This window comes from Onychostoma macrolepis, chromosome 04, assembly GCF_012432095.1.
Source record: "Onychostoma macrolepis isolate SWU-2019 chromosome 04, ASM1243209v1, whole genome shotgun sequence".
Taxonomy (NCBI): Eukaryota; Metazoa; Chordata; class Actinopteri; order Cypriniformes; family Cyprinidae; genus Onychostoma; species Onychostoma macrolepis.
Genome location: NC_081158.1, coordinates 7,127,647 through 7,153,863, shown reverse-complemented (window position 1 = coordinate 7,153,863; position 26,217 = coordinate 7,127,647). Strand labels below are relative to the sequence as shown.

Here is a 26,217-nt window from a genome sequence, read left to right as displayed (position 1 = left end):
TTGTTTGTTTACTTGATAGGGTGTGAAACCAGGCAGAGTGGGTAACATGGTATTCATCTCAACAAAACCCAAGTCAAGACAGTACACAGCTGCTGATGGTGTAAGGTAATATTCACTGTCAAGTAGGGCTGGGCGATGTGACGATATTATCGAATATAGACGTTGTCTCACCAGTATCGCAATGTCGATTATAACAGTCTGTTTCCAGACGATAATCATCAATATTAATGTACTACTGTCAAGTAATAATGTATTCTGCAGTCATTGTCAGATTCTTTTTGTTTTGAGAGTTATTGTTTCTTTTTTTTTTTTAAATATGACTTAACTGTTTTCAAAGGAGCAAGCGCTACAAAGCAGTGCGGGGGGACTTGCCAGACCCAGATGTCCTGAAGGTCGACGAGGCATACCAGGACTTCACGGCAGACCTTGCTCCGCTACTTACCACACTCTCCATAAGTAGTGATGTCCCCCTCGTCGATTCAGCCTTTGGGACCGTTCAAGAAGGCAGCCCTATTTCATACCAGCACCCAGTGCCAGTGAGTAGGGTAATCATACACCACCCAGATGCACCCCCTCCACCACCCCTGCCATTAGATGGTCACAGGCTGGACCCAACCACATGTTCCTTTGTGTGCACTCACCAACAACACCTAAATGTAATGTCGCTTTACATCACTTTCGACAGGGCAAGATCCATCGAGATGTCCACGAGGGAACAGAGTGGCAGCGCAGAGTGGCACAGCCTGAGGAAGATGAGGCTCAGCTCCTCCAGGTTCCGGACAGAACCTTGCAGAACGCATCCGCAAAGGTGGGGTTCAGACAGCCTTGATGAAGAGGGGGCTGGCTCTGGAGCCAGTAGCTATTCAGGAATATGCCCACATTAAAAATGTCAACTGCTGGCCATCAGGATTTGTCATCCATCCAGATGCTCCCTGGCTCGGATCCTCTCCAGATGGTGTCGTTTTTGATCCGATGGAGGCACCCCCATTCGGGCTGGTGGAGGTGAAGTGCCCCAACGTGAAGAGCTATGTGGACTGTGGGTACCTGCACATGCAGAATGGCGCCTTGCGCCTGAAGCCAGGCCACAGCTACTATTGGCAGGTGCAAGGCCAGCTGCTTATCACTGGAATGCAGTGGTGCGATTTTGTGGTTTTTGCAGAGGAGGACCTTCTTGTGCAAAGAATTTACAAGGATACGGAGGTCGCTAGGGTTATAAGGGAGAAGGGTGATTATTTCTTTTTCTATCATTACTTGATCTGATCTTTTAAAAATCAATGGTTCGTTCAATCAGTTCTGTTTCAATCAGTTGATAAATGTTCTTGTTCTGGTTTCATTTGTTCATCTTTTACAAATCTATACAAAGCCTGAACTAATATTAGGTTTTATTGTTCATCTTTACAAATCTATACAAAGCCTGAACTAAATATAAGGTTTTATTTTGTATACAAATTCAATCGGTGTTGAGATTTCATTGTTCAGTTTAACAAATCTCTATAAAACTACAGCGAATGTCACTAATGCAGGTCTACAGTTGACCTGAGACCATACCTTTTGTACTGATTGAAATGAGAGCCCGAATGTAAAAAGCTATGTGGATAGTTGATATTGGATTGTTGAATAAGTGTTGTTTAATATTTAATCTTATTAAATTCTACATGTTCTAATGTAATTTCTGGTGCGTTTTTATTTTCATTTCAAGGCAGTAGAAACACAAAGCTAATGTAATGAAGACAATGACACAAACGTTTTTAAGAAGCAAGATGGATCTTTAATTCATTGCTGAGTTGCCCATGCCTTCACTAATGGCCCATTCTGATAATTGACCAGGAAGCAGGCCACACTGAACAATTCATCAATGTTCCCACATATAGACAGTGGTATGTCCTTGTCGAACAGTTTGTTCTCTTTCACTCTCCTTATGCACCTCTCCACATGCACTCTCAGATGTGCAATTGACTGTGTCTGTCTGACATCTTCTCGACTCATTTGGCGTTTGTTGCTGAGAAAGGCAGGCCGGTACACCTTACAAGGAGCAAAGTTGTCCACAACAAACCCTTTGTCCACCATGATTGCCATACCCGGCTTCAGAAGCTTTACAATCCCAGACTGCTTGAAGATCTCGCGATCACTCATAGAGCCTGCATACAGTCCAGACACAAAGGTGACAGCACCATGGGGTGCCATGCCAATCATGGCCTTGAATGTAGTGTGTGATTTGTAGGTTGAGAAAACCTCACTCTGAAGGAGCAGAGAGGATGGCGTCTGACAGAATATCTCTGTACAATCAAGGATCACCTGTGTATCAGAAAAAGCTGCAAACTCAGGTGGCAGGTGAGCTCTCACTATCTCTGGAGGAATCCAAAGGCGCTGGCTTCCCAGTAGGCAGTACAGGAAATGAGTCCATGTGGAGATGATCCGACTTGCAGTAGTGCGGTGAATGCTGAACCTCTCTGCAAGGTCCCTGAGAGGAAAACCCACTGACAGGTACATCAGAAACAGCAGAAACTCGTCAATGGGTCTCAGTTTCTGTTTAGATATATAAACAAAAGCCTCTGTTTAGTTACCTTGTATAAAGTATAAATCAGAAAATAATACCAACATCAGCTTTTTAGCTTTTACTTTTTAATTAAATGTAATTAACTCAACAAACCAACAGTGGCAATTACGGAATAAAACAGTTTGTATCCAATTTCAGTTACATTAGGCCTACAACTCTATGCACGTCATGTTACCATATTTGTTACCTACCGTTGTTGGGTGATGGACTGTGCTGATGCTGGCAGAGGCTGTCTTGTTGATCACAGCAGGTTCAATTAAACTCCAAAAAGCCTTGAAACTCCTGTAGGAGGCAAACCAGGTGTCCTCATCTGATGCAGACAGGCGATCTATCCCAAAACGCTGGCGAAGTTTGACGACTTCCAACTGCTGTTGTAGCTCCCTAATATGGCGACGTAGAGCTTCGTTCTCATCGGCCAAATTACTCGCCCTCGCTCCTGTTTGAGGGAGTACACAGTAGTCGTGATCTACCATGATTTCGGTCTCCATCTCCGAGTCCGAGTCTGACTCTGGTGCGGGACTCTCGGGTCGCGGACACCGTTCCCAGACGCTCGGTCTGGGCACAGGTAGTTTGTACCCATTCCATGAAAAGTAAACTGGTACGGCTCCCTTCTTCAGCCTCCTTAATCCCCCGGCAGTCACATTAAGATCTGTCTGCTTAAAATGCCGACTACAGACGGAAGTACTGGCCCACACACTCAAGTTCGAACGTCAATGGTCGCCATATTGTGCACAGAGCCTATTGCTGTAGCTAAAAAAAAGTGATTCCAGGTCATTTCAAGGTAATAAATATAGTGTATGACTATAATGTGCTAACTGACATAACATTTCATACAGTATAGCAACTATCCTGCCTTATTATGTGTTTGTATAAACCAATCCTAAAACTGTCATTAGGAAAATACAGAAAAAAAATATATATAGAATACAATTTATTGGTTGTCATCCAGCAGTGTATTTGATTTCTTATCCAATTAAAATAGATAAGAAAAAAATAAAGCCTGTCAATTAGACAAAAGTGTATTTTTTTTACATTTCTCTCCCCCACATTTCTGAAATGATGGCTACGCCCCTATGTGTGCAGTACAGAAAACAGTGCACGAGTCTTCTTGTGCTTGAATGGTTTAAAGTCATATTAAAATGCGCAAAAAGGAATTGATAAGAAGAAATCGAAATTTTAATTTTATAACAACTAGACAATTCCTGACCTTAAGCATCCTATTCCAGAATTGGAGTAGATTTAGGATTCCCAAGCCTAGGTATGGGTTAAAAATGTGCCTGGAGTCCACCTTTGTTATTATAACAAACTACACTTTCAATGTGATTTTAAACTATTAAAGTCAAGACTCACGGGCTGTTTTCTCTGCTGCACACACATCCTGGTGTAAGTGTTTTTAGCCTATTGATTTTCATTCATAGTATTCAGCTAACAATGAAATATTTTGCAATAAGAGTTAGAATAAATGTGAATGATATTTATTTATTTATTTTTACCTTATTGGAATTGAAATTAGGAATTGACAAGAACCGGAATCATAATTCAAACGATGGCCAACCTTACCCATACCCCACATTATTTTTTACTGGCAACTTTCTATAGAGCTCCGGATGTCACGTGACCCGTTCTGTTTACACCACCATGCTGGCAGGCAAGAACAGCCAGGAGCGAATATGAAATGAATGGCGGCAGCATAAGTTTCAAGGCAACAGAGTTTAATTCAAAAGACATAAACCTGTACATAGCAAAACTTAATAGATTAAACATAACAGATCCCTATAATACACCCCGGGTGCTTTAAACGTGATGAACATGAATATACGTATACACATACATGAATGTATTTTTCAAAATGAGTTATAAAACAGTTGCTCCTGGAAACAGGGATAGGTAGTATTTTTGCTTAATATAGCGTCAAACATGACAATTTATGAGACTAATATTGTTTTGTGCCAAAATCACTATATAGCATCAGTCTTGTTTGAAACAGTTAGCTTCTGTGGTTCCATGTTGCTTCTTATCACAGTGAGACAAAATATTTTTTATAAAAATCTTTACTGTGATACAAGCTATGTCAGTTAGCGTTGCATTGCAATTGGGTGTTTATTGGCTTCCACGTTTCATCAGTCAAAGCGTCTCTATCTGCAGGTTATTCAGCTGTAGTGATATCTGATGCATTTGTCCATACAAGGGATTTCCTGGGTCTCACTTTTGAAATAGACATTAAAGTACATGGGTGTTAGGATTAGGGTTAACCCTGCTCCATAATGCTCACAATAGTCTCATTTTAGGTAAAAATAGAAAAACAATACTAAAGTACTTTGCTGAAAAACTACTTTGTTACAAACTACTTTTTTACTCTTACTTGGTTATTATTTAAGTTAGCGGTTCTAAATTCGCGTTAAACCACGGCTTCATGGGTTTTTTACTCTGTGCTGGTAATCCTATTGGAATATTTTGCATGTGATCTCTATGCTATATGATCTCTATGTGCACTGCATTTGTATAAATGGAGAGAGGGATATGCTAGGAATCTATCCCTTGACGTGATTGGTTATTGAATTTTTTGACGTAGCAAACTTGGCTGTTTCAAACCGCGTTTCTGGGTCTGCCACTGGGAAAATACTCAGCAATGGTGTTGATTAATGGATTGGCACAATTGTTTGTTTTTCATTACAGGGGGATTTTAAGTTAACAAGCTGGAGCCCACTTCCAACTTTTAGAACGTTTTATTGCTGTTTTTAATACATGTGAAGAATAAAATGATGCCACAGATGTATTTTTGAGGTGTAGGTGGTTGAATTTTCACATTAATTAACATTATTCATGCAATATACTGGCTTTGCTATGACTTTATTCTCAAAATATTTGAACTTTAAGGTCATATTGCTACGACTTTTCACAACTGAATTGTCTTCCAGAATGAATGCACAGATGATTGTAGAAATCGCTCCTTTTTCTAAACCTCGTCACTCTGAGGAAAATGGTGATTTCTTCCCAGAATGAGTTTGCAAGTGATGTTTCATGCTGCTTTTATATGTGAAACTCTTCTCACACTGAAGACACTTGTAAGGCTTCTCTCCAGTGTGAACTCTCATGTGAGTTATAAAGTTTACTTTAACAGAGAAGCTCTTTCCACACTGTTGGCAGGTGAAAGGCTTCTCTCCAGTGTGAATTCTCATGTGAATGTTGAGGATATCTTTTCTTGAGAAACTTTTTCCACAGTGATGGCACATGAAAGACTCTCCTCTAGTGTGAGTTATTACATGATTCTCAAGGCGATTCGTGTCTGTGAAACTCCTTTTGCACAGATGACATTTAAAAATTTCTCTTGAGTGAATCTTCATGTGATTATTAAGGTTTACATTATATCTGTAGCTCTTCCCACACTGAGGGCAGGTGAAAGGCTTCTCTCCGGTGTGAATTCTCATGTGAGTCTTTAGATTTGATTTATGCGTGAAACTCTTCCCACACAGTTTGCAGGCGAAAGGCTTCTCTCCATTGTGAATTTTCATGTGGGCATTAAGTTGGTTTTTATGTGTACAACACTTTCCACACTGAGAGCAGGTGAAAGGTTTCTCTCCAGTGTGAATTCTCATGTGGGCATTAAAGTGACTTTTCCATGTAAAACACTTTCCACACTGAGGACATATGAATGGCTTCTTTTCCATGTGAATTTTCATGTGGACTTCAAGGCTTTCTTTTCGATTGAACATTTGCCCACACTGTTGGCACGTGAAAGGTCTCTCTCCAGTGTGAATTCTCATGTGAGTGTTAAGGTTTCCTTTATTTGTGAAACTCTTTCCACACAGTTCGCAGGTGAAAGGTTTGTATCTAGTGTGAACTCTCATGTGGGCATTAAGGTGATTTTTCCGTGCAAAACTTTTTCCACACTGAGGGCATATTAACGGCTTCATTTCAATGTGAATTTTCATGTGAACTTCAAGGCTTTCTTTTCGAATGAAAATTTCTCCACACTGTTGGCAGGTGAAAGGTCTCTCTCCAGTGTGAATTCTCATGTGGGAATTAAGGTTTGTGCTTTGTGTTTTTTGCGTCTGTGAGCAACTAATCGATTTTTCTTCAGTTTTGAAATCATGTTTCTCAGTTTGATCTTTCTCTTTCGTTTCATTCAGTTCTTTACTCTCCTCTTTCAGTGACATCAGGTCTAAGGTGAAAAAAAAGAGAAATACAAGTTAACACCAGTTTAACACAGCAGATAGAGCACTTACTAGTCACACTGACCACTGTCTGCATAATCTTAGTCTGGAGGACTGATTGCACGGAGAATAAACAGTTACTGGCCACAGCATTTGCCAAATTCAAATTCAATTCAAGACACTTTTAACAGTGCCAGTCCTCCCTATACGCAGAGTACGTAAGTTGCATATCAAACTACAAGGGGGCCCCATTGCAGCTGTGCAATTAATAGAATCTTAGTTTCATTTTATTAGTTTGACTTTCAACAATTATAAAACCACAATGGCACATTCGGTTTCTGTTGTTTATAGTGTGGTGGCTTTCATAGCTCAAAATACCCCACAGACAATTTTTTATAGCTTGTTAAATTGCCACTTTTAAGGTATGAACCAAAACGTGCTGTTTTTGTATTTGTCCCTTTAAATGTAAATGAGTTGGTGCTCCTGGCCCCTTTTTCATTAGAGGGTGGAGCTTCAATAGCTCATGCTCCAGCATACAAATAAACATTCCACTATTAGTACAAGCCTGTTATTTATACAGAAAACGTTCTCGGAATAAAAGTCAGTCATCTGATTGTACTGTGCATAATAAATGAGCGTTGATGAATTACACAGACGGGGAGAATGGCGTGATAAAAATAAAAACCTAGCTGGTCTCATGGTGCCTTTACACGTTATCACAAACTTTATAAGTCCCACTTGTGATTATGAACTTGACAAATTGAAGTGGTCGACTTCACATGTTTCCAGAATGACTGTAAATAGGAATGTGGTAGTTAAAAATTGCATATGAAAGCAATGTGAAGGCAGCTTCAGTGAAAACAGGCAGAGACAATGGTAGCTTTAGCCTTACAGAGTGCCAAGAAGCTCTTTCAGAAAGGCAATTTGGAAAACAAAATATGACTCCTGTGTTCATTGGTGCATCCCAAAACAAAACACTTGTAATGTTTCTTTGGCGCTGACATTGTATCTTCAGCAGCTACAGCAAGACAATGGTAATGGTGGACTGCTGCTTCTCACTCTGGGCTGTGTCTATGCTAATAGGGCGGAGATTGTCACAAATGAGTGGGACATTTTCCCTACACCAACGTCTATGCAGGGAGAAATCTGGAATCACGTGTTCAGAGAGACTGTTTATGATGTATTGGGATGATAAGAAAATGAGTGGGTGGATTTTTACCATTATAGGCTGGTTGTTTTCACACACTGCGGCCACACAACTGTAGAAGTGAGTTTTGCATAATAGGTCCCCTCTAAGTATGACATAATATACCTCTGTTAATAAAAACAATTTAAATTCAGATTAGATAACATGATAAAGATAAACATGGTGGATTGTGTGCAACTCACTCAGGGCGGGGTCTCGGTTAAAACAGCAGTGTCCATCAACAACGGATTTTTATCATTATAGGGTGGTTGTGTGCACACACACTGTCAACACACAATTTATGTTCAAACAACATGTAAAACTAAATTTTGCATAATAGGTGCCCTTTAAAAGACAATATTCAGTGTCATTAAATGCTTCCCAAATTGTATGATAGCTTTGAGATAGAGATGTTACAGATTTCTTCGGCTATTCCTTTTATTTGATTGACTTTTATTAATCCCAAAGGGAAATTCACATCACAGCAAAGCTCACCACACAATAGATAGATAAAATAGAATTAATAAAAATACTGCACGATAGTGTATTTCATACAGCCACCTTGTTTCAAGCATCAAAGTACGCACTAGACTATGTTATACAAAATACAATTTAAAATTCTACATCAGTCATCTAATATGACGTTGATTATATATTCTAATAGCTGTTGATAAATCCTGTGCTTGTTGCACTTTCCTCTGAAGGCAAACAATTTTCGTTAGTGAATTTTCTAAACTTTTGAGCAAGCTGACTACACAGTTTGTCCGCTTCCTAATTCTGGGAACTTTAATGTACATTTATGTTGTGGTCACGATGCAGTGTCTAAAGAGTTTTTGAACTTGATCAACTCTTTTGATCTGAGACAACATATAAAGGTTTTATATGTTACCTTTAGGATCCATTTTTCGTAAATATAACGCATCCTTTCACCGTTATGCAGACAACACTCAGATTTATCTTCCAGTGAGACAGTCAAACATAAACATTGACATTTTATTGGCAGGATTGGGAAGGTTACTTTTAAAATGTATTTAGTTACACCATGTAGGAAAAAGTAGTGTTTTCTTTGCAACGAGTGATTGTAATTAGATGCTATTAATACTTATTGCAAACAATGGCAGGTATGTGATGGGAAAAGGGAGAATTACGGAAGTTGCATGAGTTCGGCATAAGGCGTATTCAAACACAAATCTCATCACCATGTGTCTCAAATAGGCGTCTTTTGAATGGTCAATCCAACCAGATTTGCTCTTAGTGTAAATAGACAATCGGCTATATGGAACCATTTTTGTTGGTGCTACAGAGCAAATCAGACAATACTGTTCTAATAAGAAAATCACTAAATATTAACTTTTTGTTATGAATTGCATAAAATAAGCATCACATTTGCAATCGTGCTAATATTCGGCTAAGCTGCACTCTTCTTCCTTTGATTGATATTGCTTAACTATGCCATATTATTAATATATAGAAAAACAAAAACTCACACAAACCTGAGACTGAGAACAACTTACTTTAAGATGCTTTTTCAAGGTTAGATGTTCCTTTGAAGCCGAGAGAAGTTTTGTTGCAGGTAAACAAAAATTACATTGCACTGTGATGTTCCGTCCTTTTTCACATTTATAAGTAAAATCGTCTTTGTATTTCCATGACAATTATGCGATTGCCTTTCTGATTTTCTCTTGCATTTTAGCGAGTCGTCGCTAGTCTGCACTCTGCAGGCGGAGTATCACCAATTGCCTCGTTGTTTAAAATTTCCAATTATTTTACATTAATATTAAAATAAATAAATGATATTAAAATTCAAAGTAATCACTTTGGTAATCTAAAATACTCTTCGGATGTAACTAATTTGATTACCACCCATTTAAATATGTAACCATAACGAAATACAGTTACTCATATTTTGTATTTTAAATACATAACGACGTTACATGTATTTCGTTACTCCCCAACCCTGTTTATTGGCCTGTACACAGGGCATCAAAGCCTGGATGGCTGCAAACTTTTTGAAATTATATGACGACAAAACCGAGGTCATAGTGCTTGGCCCTAGAAATCAGGAAGTGGCTCAATGCTTAAAATCTACTGCTCTGTCTGGTTTAAGTAAGGGATAATCAATGGCTAGCTGTGCATTAAACGATTTGAATGCACGACGTGGAGGCGAAGAACCGCCCGACGCACAGCGGAGGGTGGTTGCCTCCGCGAAGTGCCGTTTATGCCATGGTCATTTCCCAGCATTCACATATTAAAGATGTTAATAATATTTGTGCTGCAATATTTGACCGGAACGATAAAAATGACGGTTATTTTCATCTGTATTACTATTCAACTGTAACTGTATGTTACTATGGTTACCAATCTTTAAAAGAAGGGCATTAATATCGAACGTGATTAAACTGACCTGGAACTACCTGTGCAGTTCAACAAATTTAATCAACACCTGCCAGCCAATCAGAATCCAGTATTCAGACAAACCATGGCATTACAACTAGTGTAAAAAATTTAGGATTTGTTCTGGACTCAGACTTAAAAATGGATAAACAAATTAACTTGGTCGTCAGGTTGAGTTTTTTTTTTTTTAAATCTTCGTCTTTTAGCTAAAACTAAACCTTTTTTATCGATTGCTGATTTTGAGAAAGCAATAACGGCGATGGTCTTCGTGAATAGATTACTGCAATTCTCTTCATTTCGGAACTGAAAACAGAGCATTGCCGCATCTTCAAAAAGGACAGAATGCTGCTGCCAGGATGCTCAAGTCTGCCAAAAAATTTGAGTCAGTTACACAGCTATTAAAATCGCTCAAATGGTTGCTGGTTCAATATAGAAATAGCAATAAGGCCACCATTTACAGAGAGGGGCCAAGTTTACCGTTCAAGTCTTTGGAAACTTTAACAATAACGGCTTAAATATTTCCATATGTGTGTGTACTGGTTTTTGTGGTTTACGGGGACAAAATTTGTATAATGACATGGGTATGACAGAGGCATTACAATTTGAAGGTGGTTTATGAGGACACTGCCTATGTCCCCGTAAAACAAAGGCTTAAAAAAACATACTAAATGGTGTTGTTTTTTTTTTTTTTTTATCTAAAAATGCAGAAAGTCTCCTGTAAGGGGTAGGTTTAGGTGTGGGGCAATAGCACATACAGTTTGTATAGTATAAAAACCATTACGCCTATGGAGAGTCCCGTAAACCACTAAAACAAACATGTGTGTGTATATATATATATATATATATATATATATATATATATATATATATATATATATATATATATATATATATATATATACACACAAGGGCGTAGTTTTGGTTTGAACATTGGGGTTGAAGTGGACATGCCCAGGTCATGCTCCCTCTTAAGGTTTATTTATTTGTTTGTTTGCTTAAATGTTTATTTTTGTAAAATGGTGTTTTGTGCTATCCACCACACACGCAAAGTTGTTTGATAGCGTAACTGCAATAAAGTAATAGGCTAGTTAACAATTACTTGTTTATATAGGACATATAATGTATTTTATATTATTTAGGCAATAGTTTGATAATGTTCTAATTCAACACGCCATGGGAAGTCAATCTACCTTAACATTTTTTTCATATTGATATTGTTTATTTCTTACTCCTTAACAGTTCATGAGGCTCTTAATGATTTAATCTGTGCCATCATTGGAATATCTGAAGGCCAGGTTTTTCCATCACTCATCATTACAACCCATTGGCTCTCGACTTGTACTTGCTCTTGTGAAAAAGTACCATAGTTCTTAACTGTAGCATTTGTTATAATAAGGCTAGCCTATTAATCATTACCAGGCCAATAATGACTTTTTTATTAATCTAAATTGCATTTGTCATGAGAAACAACAGCCTTTAGAAACAATAGCTACAACATGCCACAGTTGTAATATAAATCTATAGGGAAAAATCTATTCCCTTAACAGATTATCTATTATAAATTCTACAAGTTAGACAAAATGTACCACAATAAATAAGCCTACAGTAAAACGTGATAAATTATAGTAAAGGTGGTCATGAGTAGTTTAAAAATTTGACATTTTTTCTCAGTCGCTTTGGTGCATTTCTCGAACCATCCTTAATATTTGCAAAACAGTAAGTGCATTTCTCAAAAAAACTCGTACAAATAGCAAAACACCATGGATTACCTTCAAAAGCCAGTCTCTTGCTCAAAATACTTAGTTCATCTCTCAAAAATAAATATCTGTGTCAATGAACATGTCATTGTGTACGGATAAGACAGTCAAATTGCTTAGTCATGTTGTCAATATAACAGTGTACTCTGGAGGGATGTTCTGATGTAAACTATGGCAACAGTTTGGATGACAGTTACTGTACTGAAATGTAGAATGCTGCGCTTTTTATGTATGCCATATATCCATTTCAAACATACAAATTTGATAATGTAGGAAACCGCAGACAAATGTACATAATCAATTGCATAAATATACCAAAGCAATGGCAACTTGTTCAAAAGAATGAGAAACTGATTTTATGATGTGCACAAGTGACTAGATGATGTGGAGGTGAACAAGTAGTTTTGAGAATTTCATTTCTGATCTGAGAAATGCACCAAAGCCACTGAGAAAAACTGTAATATTATGTTAGTGCTGGTGCAAGATTATGTTTTCTCCTTTTTTCATCAGTCTTTTTAGTTTGTGCCTTTTTTTAGATAATGTTTGATTTTCTCCATAGCATTTTAAAGTGGCAGTTTCTCAATAGAATTCAAATAGATCACATATTTTACCATCAGCTGCGCGATAGGAATGGCTCGCGCAAATCTTCTCACACTTCTCGAGCGCGCTGGTGAACGCGCACAGAGTATAGGGTGATTCGGCGCGCCGCTCGTGCACAATTAAAAGAACTGCGCTTCAGTCATGTTGTGCTGATAAGCGCTCCGTTCGGTTCTTACGTGAAGTTAGCGCTTATAAAAGCGCAGAAGGCGCGATTCAAATAATTGTTAAATAGCCTGATTCTAAGTTTCCATTAACCGTGGTATAAATATTGGGGGGGTTGTACTTGCTAGTTTTGGTTATTGGGGGGGTTACCTCCCCCCCCCATCCCCCCACAAACTACGCCCCTATATATATATATATATATATATTATGGCATGCCGTTCAGGAAATTATGATATTTATAATATGATGATTGAATATATGGAATGAAAGTATGAATATATGGAATGAAACTTGAATATATGGAATGAAACTTGAATATATTGAATGGAAGTTTGAATATATAGAATGAAATTTGCAGTGTATGGAATTAAAATGTAAATTTGACAGTATTTAATGAATAATAATATACTGTAGCTAGTTATATCCTTGTTATCAGAGCGATAGTTTTCTGAATTGAATGACTTTAAAAATATAATTTCTTCAAATTTTCCAATACTTTGTTGAACTAAAAATTTTGGCAACAGCTGATCATACACCAAACAAACAATACAAACAGTTTGGAGTGTACATCCCATCATCTTGATATCCCATCATCTCAGACATTTCACACAGTGTTAATTCTGACAGCATTTTTCTTTAGTTTTAGTCTTTTGACTAAAATGCCATATAGTTTTAGTCATATTTTAGTCATCTGAATTGTTTCAGTTTTAGTCTAGTTTTATTCGACTAAAAATACAGTAGATTTATTTGACTAAAATCTACTGAGTTTGGTTAAACTGTAATGCATTAATTAAGCATCACACAACTGTTACTTGAATACATGATTAAACTGACAGTTTGACAATTGTATGTGTTTTTTGACAATTCAAGTGCAAAAAGACAAAATAGAGCTCAATTCTGTGCTCATCAGAGCCTAACACAAACTTTTTATGGCTCTAGTTAACTATAATAATCCTGATAGTAAAATCTATTAATTGAATAATATGTCAAATAATGTCCTTAGTCTTTCCTTCCTGTGATTGGAATCCCCGAAACAAGACCAAAATACACCGGAATTCTTATTTGCAGGCTGTTCATTCAAGTTCATGAGGGAGATAAAATATGCATTCCTACAACCGTCTAAAACACATTACCATATAAACATTGTAAAGTAAACATCACCATCATTAATCAGCATTAGTTTATAAGCAGTTGCCTGTCATAAATGTGTGCAATTAATTTATTGTAAACCGCTCTAAATCAGTTTGAAGCACTGTTGTTTGAGCCTGTAGAACATGCAACAGCGCAGAGTTTTCCCGCGGTTAGATCAGAACGTTACAATTCAGATGTGCACATCTATCACACAGGACATCAGTTCTGACTGGGAATTTTCATCTCTTTTTTATTTGTCGACAAAAATAGCATTGATGTAGATTACTACAGAACTACACAAGGTTTTTTTTTTGTTTTGTTTTTTCTTCTTTTTTTTTTTTTTAGCTGTAAGGTACCATTCACTTGTTTCAAAATACATACTCTTTAATGTAAATCATCCACCCAATTCAAGTTTCGTCCCATATATTCAAACTTTTATTCTATATATTCAGACTTTCATTCCATATATTCAAACTTTCATTCCATATATTCAAGTTTCATTCCATATATTCAAGATTCATTCCATATATTCAAGATTCATTCCATATATTCAAACTTTCATTCCATATATTCAAGATTCATTCAATATATTCAAACTTTCATTCAATATATTCAAACTTTCATTCCATATAATCAAGTTTCATTCCATTCCATATACTCAAAATTTCCTGAATGGCATGGCATGCCATAATATATATATATACACACACACACACACACACAGGTGCTGGTCTTATAATTACAATATCATCAAAAAGTTGATTTATTTCACTAATTCCATTCAAAAAGTGAAACTTGTATATTATATTCATTCATTACACACAGACTGATATATTTCAAATGTTTATTTCTTTTAATTTTGATGATTAGAGCTTACAGCTCAAGAAAGTCAAAAATCAGTATCTCAAAATATTAGAATATTACTTAAGACCAATACAAAGAAAGGATTTTTAGAAATCTTGGCCAACTGAAAAGTATGAGCATGTACAGCACTCAATACTTAGTTGGGGCTCCTTTTCCTGAATTACTGCAGTAATGCGGCATGGCATGGAGTCGATCAGTCTGTGGCACTGCTCAGGTGTTATGAGAGCCCAGGTTGCTCTGATAGTGGCCTTCAGCTCATCTGCATTGTTGGGTCTGGTGTCTCTCATCTTCCTCTTGACAATACCCCATAGATTCTCTATGGGGTTCAGGTCAGCGAGTTTGCTGGCCAATCAAGCACAGTAACACTATGGTCATTGAACCAGCTTTTGGTACCTTTGGCAGTGTGGGCAGGTGCCAAGTCCTGCTGGAAAATGAAATCAGCATCTCCATAAAGCTTGTCAACAGAAGGAAGCATGAAGTGCTCTAAAATGTCCTGGTAGATGGCTGCGTTGACTGTGGACTTCAGAAAACACAGTGGACCAACACCAGCAGATGACATGGCAGCCCAAATCATCACAGACTGTGGAAACTTCACACTGGACTTCAAGCAACATGGATTCTGTGCCTCTCCACTCTTCCTTCAGACTCTGGGACCACTGAGCAACAGTCCAGTTCTTTTTCTCCAGAGCCCAGTTAAGATGCTTCTGACGTTGTCTCTGGTTCAGAAGTGGCTTGGAAGCCCTTTTTCTGAAGACGTCTGAGCGTGGTGACTCTTGATGCACTCCAGCTTCAGTTCTCTCCTTGTGAAGCTCTCACAAGTGTTTGAATCGGCTTTGCTTGACTGTATTCTCAAGCTTGTGGTCATCTCTGTTGCTTGTGCACCTTTTCCTACCCAAATTCTTCCTTCCAGTCAACTTTGCATTTAATATGCTTTGATACAGCACTCTGTAAACAGCCACACCTTTCAGTAATGACCCTCTGTGTGGAGGGTGTCAATGTTTGTCTTCTGGATCATTGAAAGCACTGGATGTATTTAAAATTAAAAGTGACCAAAAGGAAATCAAGGTAGTAAGTGAATTTAAATATTTAGGTGTTATAGTTGACTCTAAACTTAAGTTTGATGCCCATATTAAAGCCGGGCTCACACTGTGCGATTTTTTTTTAAAAGTCCTTTAGGACATGATGATCATGTCACACTGTGGGATCTCAGTTGTCATTAATGTCAGACTGTACGACAGTCAAGACACGTTAAAAACGGCTGCGCGCAAAAAAACTTGTCCGGAGTTTTACATTATCAACCCATACACGTCCAGTGACCGCGAACTGCACTGCATGCGGGACCGAAATGTTGGCTGTCATGAAAAGTGTACGAATGGCGGTAATACCGGCGTGTTTAAGAAGAATAGTGTATGTATTCATACACACGCAGATGAAAACAGCGGCGCAACCAGTGTTTATATAAAAAAGAAACATATCAGATGAATTCCGTGAGCGGAGGACGGGAGCGCTGGAGTTTATAGCTGAGAGAATAATTCTCTAGCATTAATTCTGCTCATAGCTTGCCTTGAAAAACGGAGACAGATTGACATCCATCGTAGGGGTAGTCACACTGCAGGACTGTTTGCCAAATCTTCTGACACTGCCAGAATTTCGTCGGAGGTGAAATTTGATCGCAACGGCCATTAATCGGCTGTCGGTGAACATGTCAAACCAGCGATCAAAGACTACGGATTTTAGCCTAGGATCATAGGAATCTTTTAGGATTTTCAAAATTTGTCCCAGACGACCAAATCGTGGCCAAAATCGCACAGTGTGAGCCGGGCTTAAGAAAATGTCTAAGACTATCAAGACAAATCTGAACTGTTTTCGTATGATAATATTTCTCTTAAAGCAGCTCAAGTGTTTATGCATGCTATGATATGATCACATATGACCTATTGTGCGATAATTTGGGGTCAAGCTTCTCAATCAGTCGTTAAGCCTGTGATGTCACTATACAAACAAACTTTAAAAGTAATGGATCAGAAACCAATGAAATGGCATCATTGTCAAATTCTTCAAAAGTATAATTTGTTAAGTTTTGATAATCTTTTAAAGTTTTCATTCATAAAAACAGTATTTAAGTGTATACATGGCCTTGCCCCCGATATAGTCTGTCAGTTCATACAAAAACGATGGGGCAAAGACCAGAGGTGCAGTAAGTGGGAATTGTAGAGTTCGGCAATCATCCTTCTCAGTAAAAGGTTCACATCTATGGAATACCATGCCTGTTGATTTAAAGTTGCAATCAGAACTCGCAGTTTTCTCTAAAAAGCTGAAACAATGGCTGAAATCTTTACAGCAATGTGAACATTGAGTACATACCTCAGGCTGGTGTAGTTTACATATTCTTTCTGTATGCAGGTTGATTTACATTTTGTGTTTGTGACTGTGTATAAAGTTGCATGTGGGCTCAGGTATGACAATATGTACAACGTATATACACACACAGTTATCTGTTTATATGTTTATTTGTACTCGTTTTGTTTCTTGTGATGATTGAGCTTGTTTTTTATTTTGTTGTTTTGATTTTATGTAAAAGCCTAACCAGGGACGAGGGCTGCAAACTAGCTTTATGCTATATGCCCTATGTACATGGCATCGGTTGTCTCTGTGTAACAATGCCTATTGTCCCTGTTAAATAAATAAACAAATAAAAAGAAAATTGCCAAGTCAGCAGTCTTCCCCATTATTGTGGTTTCAAAGAACAAGAGATACCCAGAATTTATACTGTAGGGATGGTCATTTATTCAAATTCAAATGTAAATATTCTAATATTTTGAGATACTGATTTTTGACTTTCATGAGCTGTAAGCTCTAATCATCAAAATGAAAAGAAATAAACATTTGAAATATATCAGTCTGTGTGTAATGAATGAATATAATATACAAGTTTCACTTTTTGAATGGAATTAGTGAAATAAATCAACTTTTTGATGATATTCTAATTATATGACCAGCACCTGTATAATATATACACACACACCTCTGTTCATCAATTTGCACTGGCTACCAATAGCTGCTCGCATAAAAATCAAGGCATTAATGTTTGCCTACAAAACCACCACTGACTCTGCACCCCTTTACCTAAATTCAATACTTCAGAGCTGCCCTCTAGAAGCTTGCGTTCTGCAAGTGAATGACGCATTATTGTTCATCCCAAAGAGGCAAACAATCATTTTCATGGACTTTTACATTAAATGTTCCCTCCTGGTGGAATGACCTGCACAACTCAATCCGAGCAGCTGAGTCCTTAGCCATCTTCAAGAATCGGCTAAAAACACATCTCTTCCATCTTTATTTGACCCTCTAACTCTAGCACTCTCTATTCTAATTCTATTTTATCTATCTGTCTTCTTTAAAAAAAAAAAAAAAAAACACACACACACTTGACCCTCTATCAATTTCATATTTATTCTCCAACTGGTAGCTTTTCTTGAAAAACTAACACTAGCTTTCTTTTTTCTATTCCATCTACTTGTTTTCTTTAAAAAAAAGAAAAAAAAAAAAACCCTTGCTACGTGTACTGCATTAGGCTAACCGAGACTTGTCATAGCACTTGCATATTGTTGCTCTTTTGTTGATTTTGATTGTTTCTATTGTCCTCATTTGCAAGTCGCTTTGGATAAAAGCGTCTGCTAAATGTAAATATAATGTATTCATTAAGAATAACAAACATAATAAAATATAATACAATATTTGAGGAAAAACGGGATTCCCTGCTAATTTGATAATTAAAATGTAAAACAGTAAAAGTGACTGTCGAAATTTCATCGTGAAACCGGTAATGTGTTACCGAGAATCATACGATGCTTCCACACGGACCAATATTATGCACTTTCCACACTATTCCTCTATTTTCAGCACACCGGGTCTGTCACGTTCATATTTACAAGTAAAGCTTAAGATGCGGTGCACAGGTTGAATTTCAAACAACTTAACGCTAACGTAACAGGACAGGGGCACTTCAGGGGCCAATCAGATTTCTGGCCCCACCCCTAGATCCGCCAGTGATTTTGCCCCTTCCTATCTCGGGTGTGTTGGCATTGTACAATCCTTATAGATCTTTGAGATCAGGGCCCGGCTGCATAAAGCACCTAAAGTGTAATTTTCGCTTAAGGTTGCCCTTAAGTTTCCCTTACACTTAACCCTCTAAGCGCCAAAGTCGCAAAATTGCGACAAGACGTCATACTTCATTAAACAAACTCTAGTTCCTAATATGGTGTAGTATCTCATTTGTATTCCCTACCACTAGATGGCAGACATGTAGTACTTCGATTCTAGACCAAAATTGTTCAAGGAAATAGCAGAGCAAGTGAGCTATCGTGTCATTGATGCGGAAGCAGTTCAGTTCTTAGCGTCTGAGTAAATTGTGAGATTTGTGAGAGAAAATCGCCAAATGGCTAATAAAAAGTTGTACTGTGAGGACGTGTTGCAAATGTTATTCGCCTGTTCTGACTCTGAAGGGGAATATTTGCCTTTGGAAATGACGATCGGCCGTCTAATGATCGCGCATCTCCCGGTACATCTTTGCATGCGCAATGGCGCCGCCGTAAATGGCGAGAGTGTTCACATAGCACCATCAAGTGATAATTTCGAGCCTTGCCCAACGGGGATGAGGGTGGCAGGGGTGGACGTGGTCTTAGTGTCCATAGGAGAGGCATCGCGTTACTGATGGTCGGCCAGACTGCGACTTTTTTTCTGATCGCGCGCTCAAAGGGCCGCCGGCAGACAGTACAGGTGCAGTCAGTGAGGGGCAGGTCTGTGCGCTGTGCCATGCAATGAGAGGTACATACTCTCAAGAACTATAAACTGTCACCTAGATACCTGATTGGGCAGATAGCTGGTCAACTGATAAAAAAAATAGGTACATGTATTTTACTATGGCACAGTAATATAGTAATAATTTACTACTTTCTCCTGTTTTACTGTTGATTTCCTCTTTTCATGATCATTTGGAATGAGGATAAAAAGACAAAAAAAAAAAAAAACATGCAAATAAGTTCAAACATCCATTATTTCCTGAATATTACTGATGAACTGATCAAAAAGTAGGCTACTGTTCACATGCGTTTTACACATAGTATAGTAATATAGTAATAATTTAGTACTTTCTCCTGTTTTATTGTTGGTTTCCTCTTTTCCTGATCATGTGGAATGAGGATAAAAAGACAAAAAAAAACCCTAAAAAAACATGCAAATAAGTTCAAATATCAATTCAATATCTACTATTTCCTGAATATTATGAAATTCAAGAGGACCGCCCCCTGATGACATCATAATATGCAAATTAGATGAGTATATTTACACCCCACATAAACTTTAGGTCATGCCCAACATTTTTCTAATTTACAGTAGATCTCTATCTTTAAACCCTTTCAAGCTACAAGCTTTTGAAATCTTGATGTCAAAATCCAGCATTTTTTCAAAAAAACCCTGGCGCCTAAAGGGTTAAGGGCGTTGCATAAAATATCCCTTAAATGTTACTTAAGGGTTTCTTTAGGTGAAACATCATAAACCCTTAGAATCTCTCTTAAGTATCCCTTAAAACCCATCAAGTGTTGCATAAAGCCCCTTAATAATAAACATAATGAGTGCTTCTGTTGTTTTCACTGATGTGCAACCATATGTTTACAGGTACATCTCAAAAAATGTGTTTTGGGGTTTCATGACACTTTAAGTACTACACTTGTGTGACATTCTTCACAATTATCACTCATTTTTGTAGAGACATTTTAATAAGGATCAAATGAGTGAGTTCAGCTTTGAGAATGAAAACCAACCTGTTTGTTCCTCAGTATCTTCATGTTTGATTCTGAATGCTTCTTCAATCTTCAGGTCTTCACTCTCTTTAATAAACGCCATCTTTATAATCGTGAGTCACGTAGATCCCAGTTGATTCAGCGGGAGTTTTTTTCTTTGTCCTGTTTAAGATGAGAATAATTAATATAAACTAAATCTCTGGGTGCATCTCAGTATGCTCCCTGGTTCAGCAGTCAGTGCACTGATTCAGAGTAAGAGTTAATGGACTTAAATCACCTGATTAAAATATACAAATTATACAGAAAGTTAATATTTAGGCATTTATGATTTATATTTGGTGTTCAATTATTTGTACATAATATGAAATAGATTGCACTTTCATGAAAACATTTTGCAGCTGCTTTGTAAAAGTTGGCATTACACAGTTTGTGTTATCTCATTTGTCTTTAGCGCGCGCTGATTCGAGCGCTTCGAATCACTGAATCATTTTACAAATGATTCGGTTCAGATGATTCGGATTCTCACTTTCCAGCACTTGAACGATGTAAAAGCATTAATACATTTAAGATTGATTCATTTACTTTATGTAGTCTGTAGCGTGTAAACTGATAGAACAGTTTCCACTGATTTAAAAACTTGAACACAAACCTGTCTTCAGCCGAATCACAACAAATGCACGAGCGCAGCGCAGCTTTAGGACGTCACATCGCCAAACCAAAATAAAAGTCCCGTTTCTTCTTCTTCTTCTACTCTTGGTTCATGGCGGATTGCAAACAACTTTTAGGTGCATACCGCCACCTACTGTACAAGAGTGTGTAGCATCATGTTATTTTAAGTGTGCTCATATTCTGCTCATTAACCCTGTGTCTTTAAGGAACGTAATAATGCCTTCCTGGTGTTCCTCATCCCTTCTCCCTCTCCTTCTGATCCCAGTACAATTTTCACAATTCCTTTTCTCCATTAAAAACAAGGTGCTATTCAGTCCTGTGTGATGATCCACTCTCAGTCTTGTCATTATAATTTCTCCCCGCCTGTTCCTTTCTCTATAATTTTGATTGCTTACTGACTTTTGTATTTTGTATAATATCCCCTTCCTTTTTCCCCTTCAACGCCTTTCTTACTGCTTTCCCCTCACCTTTTCCAAATGGTACTGGAACTGATATTTCTTTTTGCAATGCCTCTTTTGCTAATTTGTCTGCATTTCTCTTCCCTTTAACTCTCTTGTGAGCTGGCACCCAACAAAACTGAACACCTGTGCCACCCCTATGTAATCATAACAAACTGTGATAAAGTTATTATAAAATAATAATAATAATAATAACATAAACATACAGAGGAAAGAAAAAACCTTATACATCAATAGTATTTCCAAAACAATCCTCATAGTATTTCAAAAATATATCACTTTTCTTGTTTTTAATCATCCTAAGAGATTTAAGGAAAGCGTCGATATCAACTAAGAAATGTGAAAAAGACGGCTGTGATTTAGATAGTTAATTTTATTTTGTAATTCACTGATGTACTAGTTTTACCTTATTATAGTAACAAATTAAATCTTTTAACTTAGAGGAGTTGGAAGAATTAAGGTGTTTTCCTATATAAATATATATTTTTTACACATTGAAAAAATAAATGAATCAGTGTTTCATCCTCAATCCCACAAAATGAGCATGAACTGTCAACATTCCAGTTATATTCCTGTTAAACCACAAAGAGAGAAAAATTGATTTATTCCTAATAATTATATCCAAGTTGTTCCATAAAAAGGATTTACGTGGTGAAAAATTGTGGGAATAACACAACTTCCAGGAGAGAAGAACCTGCTGATGAAATTTAGACGTGCAACTGGTAATCCAGTAAAAAAAACATAGAATTGGGGTTTATTAAATATCTTTTAATCCAATTTATCTTAACATTTTAGAAAAACTTAGAAGCTAATGTTTTGCTTTCAAAAGATAAGATTGTGCGTGACTGCAATGAAACTATTTATTTATCTTGTACTGTGTGGCAGAAGCTGTAAGTGTAACAGAGGCTCGTCTTGAGTGGAAATTTGTCATTTCTATATAGAGTGGGGGAACTATGACCTCACTTTGTAGGCGGATCGGCTGTTAGCATGAAACTGGTTCCTTCGACAAAAAGCCAATAGGATTTTTCCATAGGCTTTTGGATTATCACAAAAAATAAGCTCTGTGTTCAATCATCGTTCATGAAACTTACACGTTTTGTCCATCAAGATAATCTTCACAAAATAATATAACGTTGATGAATTTTGAAGCCTAAATAAAAGCGCCAGAACTGAAAAGCTAAACTTAGGCTATAAACGAACTACAGCACCACCGTCGCTCGCCTTCAGCGTCACCACCACCGCGCTCCCGACAACTGTTTCAAACTTATTTTTAACATGTTCAGTGAAAAGGATTTACTCTGTATATGAACTTTAATCCACGCTACAGGAACCGTTTCATATAAACTGGAATAAATACAAAACTAGAGCCAAACTAAAACTGAAATGAGACATTAGTAATGAATAGTATAGTGAATAAATGAAATAATCTTAACTAAAGGACATTTAAAGCACGTATTTCTGTACATTTCGAAATAAGGTGCATTAAAAGTCAATAAATCCTTGATTAATATGAATATTTTAATTAAAAACGTATACCCGCGTATTTAATCTTTTAAATAACAGTGAGCAAGTCTTTGGATATGGTAAGATTAAACTTTTAGTGAACAAAGTACCACATTTCAGCTCTCGTTTTGTTAGGGTAGATACACAAAATATTATTTTATCCTTGCTTCTACAATCTCTTTCTAACAACTTCATGCGGCCGTACACATTTATATTTGACGTGGCTTTAAGCTCTATGCATCATTAAAGTTACACTGTCACCATGTAAAGCCAGTAAATGTGGTGTTTAGATGTAATAATCATAATATGAGTTTACCTTGTGGTACGAACCCAGAGTCTCCGCATCAGTAAACAATAAAACGAGCATCTTCCCTCTGAAGACTTGTGTCGCATTTCGGGGGCAAAGCAAAAAAACATTGTCGAACAACAATATAAAATGCTGTAAACTATTCATTGGTTATCCTAAAATTAATTGTATTACAAATTATACTACACAACTGGAAAATACTATAAATTGATAAACTGTTCGGCGTGATGACATTTAATGTCTCCGACCGCGCCTGTAGTCCCATTTAGCAACTTGTTAGCAACCGTCTTTTTTAAGAAACGTAACAGCTTAAAAAAATCACGAGTGGGGTGTGACTGGTGTGTTTTATGTCGTAGAATAAAACGTGAAAGTATCTTGAGCCCATGTGAACCACGGACCTTATTTAAGGGATTTAACAAAATCCCATTCAAAAAACCCATTGACTCTGAGACGAGTCAATGGGAACCGGAAGCGCTAAAATGCTAACTCGCTTCTGGGTTTTCTCCTACAAAGTGACGTCATAGTTCCCCCACTCTATTTACTGATGTTTGGGAAAAAGTTCTATGTTCTATGACCAGTAACTTATCTGTCTTATTTTTAGTCTCCACCACCATATAGTGCCTGATGGCTGCAGCTACAAAAGTATCATAACATTACACTGAATGGACGAGTCGGTGTGATATCTAAATTCACTGAGTAATCTCAGCATGATGGTTTGAAGATGTCCAGTTGATTTTAGTGATAAAATACTGCTCAGATTAATATTCATATTTTGACACTAGTAGATGGCTCTCAATGGCTCTCGTGGTTCCTGAGTGCACTTTTCCTAAGCTGCAGAAAATACCAGATTCTGAAAGAAAACTGTCAACAATGTTGTAACGGAGCGGTTACCAGTGTGCATGAGGTGATTTCTCAATGACGGGTAAAAGATCCTCTTTTGGTCAAGCGGAGGGCAACCTAAGGCAGGGGGTCACGCCACTGGGCACCTGCCCAAGCAGGGAGGTGGGATATGTGAGACAGTAGTGGAGTTGAGCAGATGCTTGATAGGCCAAAAGCATCATTAAGGGGGGGAACTGTAAGAAGTTACAACAGTCTGCCTCAAAAATGTGAGCTCATCCAGACCCGATCACCAGTAGGGGTGGGAATGTTCAGGCACTTCACAATCCGATCTGATTCCGATTCTTGATCTACATTTTTTCCACAATTAATTCTTCTGCTGTGCAAATACATCTTTACAACCTTTCATCTTAACCAAAATTGCAGTTTCTATGCTTTTTGTTTATAGTTGGAATATCTGTATGTCAGTACAATAGGGGTGTGAATCTTGGTTTCATGATTAATTCAATTACGATTATCATTATCAACTCAATATCACAATGCGTCACATTCTCAGTTTTCAATATTACTGCACATTGCTACATTTTCATATAAATTTTAAATCAAATTTATTTTGTGCAAAATTTACTTAATTTTTTTTTTTATTATATGAGCAGGTTACTTTTTAAAACAATTACTTGTTTAAATAAGTGTTATTTAAGTATATTTTGCCAAAGTATTGTTTACAGGATATACAGATGCATCTCAATAAATTAGAATGTCGTGGAAAAGTTCATTTATTTCAGTAATTCAACTCAAACTGTGAAACTTGTGTATTAAATAAATTCAATGCACACAGACTGTAGTAGTTTAAGTCTTTGGTTCTTTTAATTGTGATGATTTTGGCTCACATTTAACAAACACCCATCAATTCACTATCTCAACAAATTAGAATATGGTGACATGCCAATCAGCTAATCAACTCAAAACACCTGCAAAGGTTTCCTGAGCCTTCAAAGTGGTCTCTCAGTTTGGTTCACTAGGCTACACAGTCATGGGGAAGACTGCTGATCTGACAGTTGTCCCGAAGACAATCATTGACACCCTTCACAAGGAGGGTAAGCCACAAACATTCATTGCCAAAGAAGCCGGCTGTTCACAGAGTGCTGTATCCAAGCATGTTAACAGAAAGTTGAGTGGAAGGAAAAAGTGTGGAAGAAAAAGATGCACAACCAACAGAGAGAACCGCAGCCTTATGAGGATTGTCAAGCAAAATCGATTCAAGAATTTGGGTGAACTTCACAAGGAATGGACTGAGGCTGGGGTCAAGGCATCAAGAGCCACCACACACAGACGTGTCAAGGAATTTGGCTACAGTTGTCGTATTCCTCTTGTTAAGCCACTCCTGAACCACAGACAACGTCAGAGGCGTCTTACCTGGGCTATGGAGAAGAAGAACTGGACTGTTGCCCAGTGGTCCAAAGTCCTCTTTTCAGATTAGAGCAAGTTTTGTATTTCATTTGGAAACCAAGGTCCTAGAGTCTGGAGGAAGGGTGGAGAAGCTCATAGCCCAAGTTGCTTGAAGTCCAGTGTTACGTTTTCACAGTCTGTGATGATTTGGGGTGCAATGTCATCTGCTGGTGTTGGTCCATTGTGTTTTTTGAAAACCAAAGTCACTGCACCCGTTTACCAAGAAATTTTGGAGCACTTCATGCTTCCTTCTGCTGACCAGCTTTTTAAAGATGCTGATTTAATTTTCCAGCAGGATTTGGCACCTGCCCACACTGCCAAAAGCACCAAAAGTTGGTTAAATGACCATGGTGTTGGTGTGCTTGACTGGCCAGCAAACTCACCAGAC

At 37.5% G+C, this 26,217-nt stretch overlaps 1 protein-coding gene across 4 annotated transcripts; it reads right to left on the bottom strand.

Moving 5' to 3' along the window:
- Positions 1-1,772: 1,772 nt before the first annotated feature.
- LOC131538596 (gastrula zinc finger protein XlCGF57.1-like) lies at positions 1,773-21,972 on the bottom strand. Of its 4 annotated transcripts, none has more exons than XM_058772523.1 (4): positions 21,256-21,972; positions 20,628-20,768; positions 2,749-2,993; positions 1,773-2,526 (listed from the first exon to the last, which is right to left on the bottom strand). In XM_058772523.1, exons 2-4 carry the CDS (start codon positions 20,707-20,709, stop codon positions 1,774-1,776), a joined length of 1,080 nt encoding a protein of 359 aa, XP_058628506.1. In that variant the 5' UTR covers positions 20,710-20,768; positions 21,256-21,972; the 3' UTR covers position 1,773. The 4 variants fall into 4 exon arrangements, with proteins under 4 accessions (XP_058628506.1, XP_058628505.1, XP_058628503.1 ...); XM_058772522.1 differs by lacking the exons at positions 1,773-2,526; positions 2,749-2,993; positions 21,256-21,972 and adding exons at positions 3,641-6,719; positions 7,931-8,025; positions 20,884-21,226; XM_058772520.1 differs by lacking the exons at positions 1,773-2,526; positions 2,749-2,993 and adding an exon at positions 3,641-6,719 and having other exon boundaries at positions 21,256-21,947.
- Between the last annotated feature and the right edge of the window lie 4,245 nt (positions 21,973-26,217).

Coding starts and splice junctions, on each gene's coding strand:
- LOC131538596 (XM_058772520.1), bottom strand. CDS start 20,709: ATGGCGTTTATTAAAGAGAGTGAAGACCTGAAGATTGAAGAAGCATTC. Junction 6,720..20,627: donor AGATACTGAGGAACAAACAG/GTTGGTTTTCAT, acceptor TTTTCACCTTAG/ACCTGATGTCACTGAAAGAG.